The sequence below is a fragment of the Salvelinus fontinalis genome, chromosome 40 (assembly GCF_029448725.1).
Source record: "Salvelinus fontinalis isolate EN_2023a chromosome 40, ASM2944872v1, whole genome shotgun sequence".
NCBI lineage: Eukaryota > Metazoa > Chordata > Actinopteri > Salmoniformes > Salmonidae > Salvelinus > Salvelinus fontinalis.
This window is the reverse complement of record NC_074704.1, coordinates 13,665,415-13,671,012: the sequence shown is the minus strand read 5'-3', so window position 1 is coordinate 13,671,012 and position 5,598 is coordinate 13,665,415. Positions and strand designations below refer to the sequence as shown.

General features: G+C 45.4%; 1 protein-coding gene across 1 annotated transcript; it reads right to left on the bottom strand.

Moving 5' to 3' along the window:
• Positions 1–596: 596 nt before the first annotated feature.
• Positions 597–3,956, bottom strand: LOC129839279 (uncharacterized protein K02A2.6-like). Its single transcript, XM_055906588.1, has one exon. The coding sequence runs from the start codon at positions 3,627–3,629 to the stop codon at positions 597–599; it is 3,033 nt and encodes a 1,010-aa protein (XP_055762563.1). The 5' UTR covers positions 3,630–3,956.
• Between the last annotated feature and the right edge of the window lie 1,642 nt (positions 3,957–5,598).

Genomic DNA, 5,598 nt, shown 5'->3' with positions numbered 1-5,598 from the left:
CCAGAATATTATACAATGACTTATCAACAGCTCTAACAATTTGACCCCAACAGGAAATCTACACTGGCAGTTATAGAAAGACCCATGTACAATATTGTAATATTTGTGTTGTGGAGAAATGACCAGGCAGGAGACGGAGTAGTTAGTTTTCGTTTAGTCAAAACCTCTCGTGCTCTACAGTTCTCGGGCACACTCGTGCGCATGTGCATTTCCTATTAGGTGTAGTAACGTAACACTGTCGTAATAATCACTGCTTAGTAACAGCATAGTAACTAATTTAAACAGATGTAGATCCCAGATACTACACTCCTCCCCCCATAGTTTTTAACTCCCAGAGAACAAGGTAAATATGTTAGGGAACTACTAATGCAATATTTGAACAATGCATTCTTAACATTTTTCAACTACTGGGTTGAAGCAGACTTTTCAGAGCCCAGCACAAATCCAGGGGATTATTCTGCCCCGAAGATGGAGTTTGTGTCCTAATAACTAACCCAGGTAATGTCCTTTTTCTTTCCTTTTATCTAGGACATATTAAAGTGTTTGTTTGTTTTACTGTCTGTTACCTCAAACAGCTCAACTCACAGGTCAAGCTTTTAAGGTGCCTTTCGCTGTCGAATAGGATATCTCCGCTCCTCCTGGGCTTCCGGTGGTGGGCCAGGTTCGGGTGGAAGGTCAGGCTCTGTCTCTCCCGTACGTCCACAGTCAGGAGAATAGTCCTGGGGGTCGTTATTGTTCTCTCGGCGTGTCTCTGCTGGGGCGTTGGACCGTAGCAGATGATCCACATGAACGTTGACCTGGCGATGACCAATTTGGACTTGGTAAGTCAAAGGTCCTTTGCGTTGCAAGATCACACCTGAGTTCCACAGGCTCTTGGGGTGTCTGAACTCACGTACCATCACCCTCTCTCCCTCTTTGAATTCTCTGACAGTCTTTGAGTGTCTGTCATGAGCTTTCTTCTGCTGTAGCTGGTGCTTTGCCACAGTGCTTGACAAGTCTGGTTTCAACAATGTCAGGCGGGTACGTGGTTGGCGTCTCAGAAACAGTTCAGCTGGTGTACATTCCGTTACTGTGTGTGGTGTGTTGCGGTAAGTAAACAGGAACCGGGGAAGCCTTAGGTGGGTGGGCACAGACTGAACCTTGAGTCTAGTCCAGGCCTTCTTAAAGGTTTGCACGGCTCTCTCCGCTGCGCCGTTTGATGCCGGATGGTAAGGTGGTGACAGGATGTGCCTTACTCCATTGTTCTTGAGAAACATTTCAAAATCGTTTGACGTGAAAGGAGGGCCATTGTCCGATACGAGCTCCTTGACTAGTCCAAAGGATGCAAACAGGTGTCTGAGAAGATTGATGGTCTTCTCAGCTGTGGTCAGTTGAGTAGGGAACACTTCCATCCACCTGGAATGGACATCGACGACAACAAGGAAATGTTGCTTGTCAATCTCGGCGTAATCCACATGGATGCGTTCCCAAGGTGTCGCAGCCCAGGACCATGGATGAAGAGGTGCAGTAGCAGGCTTGTTGCGAACAGCTTCACAAGGTGAGCAGTGGCCTACATGCTGTTGAATGTCCTGATCCAGTCCAGGCCACCACAGATAACTGCGAGCGAGTGCTTTCATTCGAGTGATCCCTGGATGTCCCTCATGCAGGTCAGATAGCAGTCTCCTCTGGAATTTGTGAGGTACCACCACCCTTGATCCCCACAGAACACATCCTTGATCAGTGGACAACTGGTCTTTCTTGTCGATGAATGGACGAAGGTTATCGTCATTTACGAAGTTTGGCCAACCTCCTAATGTTAAGTCCAAGACTTTGGAAAGCACTGGATCTTTCCTTGTTTCCTCTGCTATGTCTGAAGCAGATATGGGCAGTTCATCAATGAGAGAGATCTGGAAGACTGCTCTATCATCTTCACTGTCGGAGTCACTATTGCATGGTAGTCTTGATAGTGCATCTGCATTTGCGTGATCACTGGATCGTCTGTACTCAATCTCGTAGTCGTAGGCTAACAATATCAGAGCCCAACGTTGCATTCGAAGTGCAGCAAGGGTTGGTATAGCTGATTTTGGTCCAAGGATGGCCAACAGAGGCTTGTGATCTGTCAGCAGTTGGAACTTCCTTCCGTACAGGTATTTGTGAAACTTCTTCACTCCGAATATTATGCTCAGGGCTTTCTTCTCAATTTGAGCATATTTTTTCTCACTTGGTGACAGAGTCCGTGATGCAAATGCAATAGGGTGTTCTTCACCTGACGATAGAACATGTGAGATGACGGCTCCTACTCCGTATGGAGATGCATCACACGCGAGTCTCAGCTTCATCTCTGTGTTGTAGTGGGCAAGCCACTTGCTCTTTAGCAGACGCTGTTTGCAAGTCTTGAATGCTTCTTCGCATTGTGGGGACCAATTCCACTTTGTATCGGCCTGCAGCAGTTGGTGAAGCGGATGCAACAATGTGGACAAGTTTGCCACAAACTTTCCGTAATAGTTCAGGAGCCCCAAAAATGACCTCAACTCCGAGATATTTGTGGGTGCTGGTGCGTTTACAATTGCTTCCACCTTGCTGTTGGTTGGGTGCAGGCCTTGTGCATCAATCTTGTATCCGAGATACTCCACTGAGTCCTGGAGGAACTCACACTTGCTGCGTTTCATTCTCACTCCGTATTTCTCCAGTCTTGACATCACTTTGTCCAGCACTACAAGGTGCTCTCCAATGGTTGGTGCTGACACGAGGATGTCGTCCATGAAGCACACAACGTTGTCTATACCATCCAAGATCTGATCCATTGTGTGTTGGAATATCGCTGGAGCTGTCGAGATTCCATAGGCCAAGCGATTGAATCTGAATAGCCCCTTGTGTGTATTGATGGTCAGATACTGTTCTGACTCCGGATCCAGCTTCAGTTGCTGATAAGCGAATGCCAGGTCCAGCTTACTGAAAACCTTCCCACCAGCTAGAGTGGCAAACAGATCTTCAGCGTTTGGTAGTGGATATTCCTCTGGTAGTATGCAGCGATTTACTGTGACCTTGTAGTCACCGCACATTCTGACGGTCTTGTCTTTCTTTGGGACTACAACAATCGGAGCGGCCCAGTCGCTCCTCGCTACTTTCGTGATTATGTTATTCTTCTGTAGGCGGTCCAGTTCCTTCTCTACTGCTTCCTTAAGAGCATAGGGAACTGGACGTGGTTTGTGAAAGATAGGCTTGGTTCCTTCTTGCACTCTGACTTTTGCTGTGAAGTCTTGTATTTCGCCGTAGCCATCATTGAAAAGTTCTTTGTGCTTCTCCAGCATGTTAGTGAGTGTAGCCTGACTCACTGGTTTGTCCTTTCTCAGACTGAAGATTTCTCCCCAGTTCAACTTGATCTTTTGTAGCCAGTTTCTGCCTAGCAAGGCTGATTTTTCTCCTTTAACAATGACAAGCGGTAGCGTCCACTCCTTCCCCTCATACCGGACTGGTACCTGGATCTGCCCTAACACAGGAATAGTGTCACCAGTGTATGAAGAAAGGCGGATGGACGCTGGCTGAAGAGGGCACTCTTTCAGTTTTTCTTTGTAGAGTCTCTCTGGAACCAGAGATACAGACGCTCCGGTGTCCAGCTGCATTTTTACTGGCTTTCCCGCTAACTCCATGTTGAGATAGATTCCATCTTTTTGTTGTTGAGCTGTGTACACTGTGAACAGTTACAATACTGTTTCAGTTGTACCTTCCTCTTCTTGTGCTGCGTCTGACACGTTGTGCGCTCTTGCTGTGCGTTTTGAGGCTTTACACACTTTCTGTAAATGTCCAACCTTTCCACAATTGTGGCACTTTACATTTTGGAATCGACATTCACTGTGCTGATGATTATCTCCCCCACATCTGTAGCAACTTGGCTTAGACCTTTGAGATGTGGGCTGCTTTGTTCTTGTGTAACCTTGAGGACGGGACTGAGAAAAGTGTGACTTTTGTGAGCCTTTTTCACCCCGTGCATCACTGACCTTATGACATAGGCGGAAATCCCAGGGGGGACGGGGGGGACACGACCCCCCCATCTTGGGAAAAATATGATTTGTCCCCCCCAATATATCACTGTAAACATAACTATGTAATTTCAATAATATTAATAATACGCAATGAAAGCACTTGTGCTGATTATAGACACTTAATAGCGCGTTTTTAAGTTTCAAAAGATTGCGACCTCCCCCTCCCTTTGCCTCACGATGGTTTAATCCACTGCCAGTTCTTTAGCTGGCAAGGAAATAGAGGGTTCGTATCTACTGTCCGAAAGGCACATGTACGTAACTGACGTGAGGTAATCCAGTCAATCCATAGCAGGTCCATAGCAATGTTATTTATTTATTTTATGTTGACAGGGTTTACACACTAGCTGAATTTGCATAGCTAGCGCGCAAACTAAAGCAAACATTAACTATCAAGCTAGCTAGTACCTATTCCATTTATGTGGCGTCGTCAAAGATGGAATCTTTGCTATCGTCAGTTTATTCCAAGATCAGCATGCAGCTGTAGTGCTTCGACGTCCCTGTGATAAGGTTAGCGACAAACTGAAGTCCAAATTGAACAGAACAGAACTACACTCTCTTCTACCATTGTCTTAAATATATATAATGGTCTCGTTGCAAAAGATAAATTGTCGCTAGTGAACTTTTTTTATTTTATTTTATTTCACCTTTATTTAACCAGGTAGCAAAGATTATAGCAAACACACAGAAACGGAATTGGTGCTCGCTAGCTTTACAAATTCAGCTATTGTTGGAAGACAGCCAATATGAAACAAACTATGTTAAAATTACAAAAGGTTGCAGCATGTGTTGTGTAAATGTGTGTGTGTGCAGCTAGGCCAGCCAGCCAGGTAGAAAAATGGCAGAAAAAAGTAAGAAGACGGACATCAGAGTATTTGTCAGTACACCAAAACGCATAGTAAGAACTCTAGTATCCTAATATCTCAACGACTAGTTGATAAAATGTTCATAAGAAAGAAGTGAAATGCTAATGGAAATGTTTCACAATGATGTCATTAGGCAGAGCAGGCAACAGATGGGACACAGACAGCAGAGTTGGGGACAGATATGCAGGGACAGACTGGCAGAGACAGGGAGTCTCAGGTAAGTTTGTTGAGTCTTTGTTTGGCAACATTATGAAAGGTTCTCAATTTTTTTGACTTGTAAAATAGGGACATAATTGGAAAATGCCATGGATACCCCCACTCTCAACTTAAACTGGTGACTAAACTAAGATTTGTTTACGGCAATGGTATTGCTGTTGTGATTAATTGTGTAGTTTTGGGTACCGGTAGTTAGGAGTACGGCAAACACCTTATTTATTTTCTTGGAGACAGACTGTGAGTCAGTTAGGGTGGTGAAAGGGAAAGAGCCAGGGAGAGAGACTTCAGAGGACAGTGTCACAGCCACGGCAGGACCAAGTGTCACCCTTGTTGCCAGCAGCACCAGTATAGGGGACAGTGGCACAGCATTGTCCAGTTACCACAGTGATGGCACAAAACCATATCAGCCACACCCACAATTTATAGAACCGCAAACTCTTGCCAACAGAGTGTTGACGTTTCAAGAGAGATGGTTTCGCGATTTCCCCTGGCTACAT

What these genes read in the sequence shown, in the direction of transcription:
- LOC129839279 (XM_055906588.1), bottom strand. Translation starts at nt 3,629, where the DNA reads ATGGAGTTAGCGGGAAAGCCAGTAAAAATGCAGCTGGACACCGGAGCG.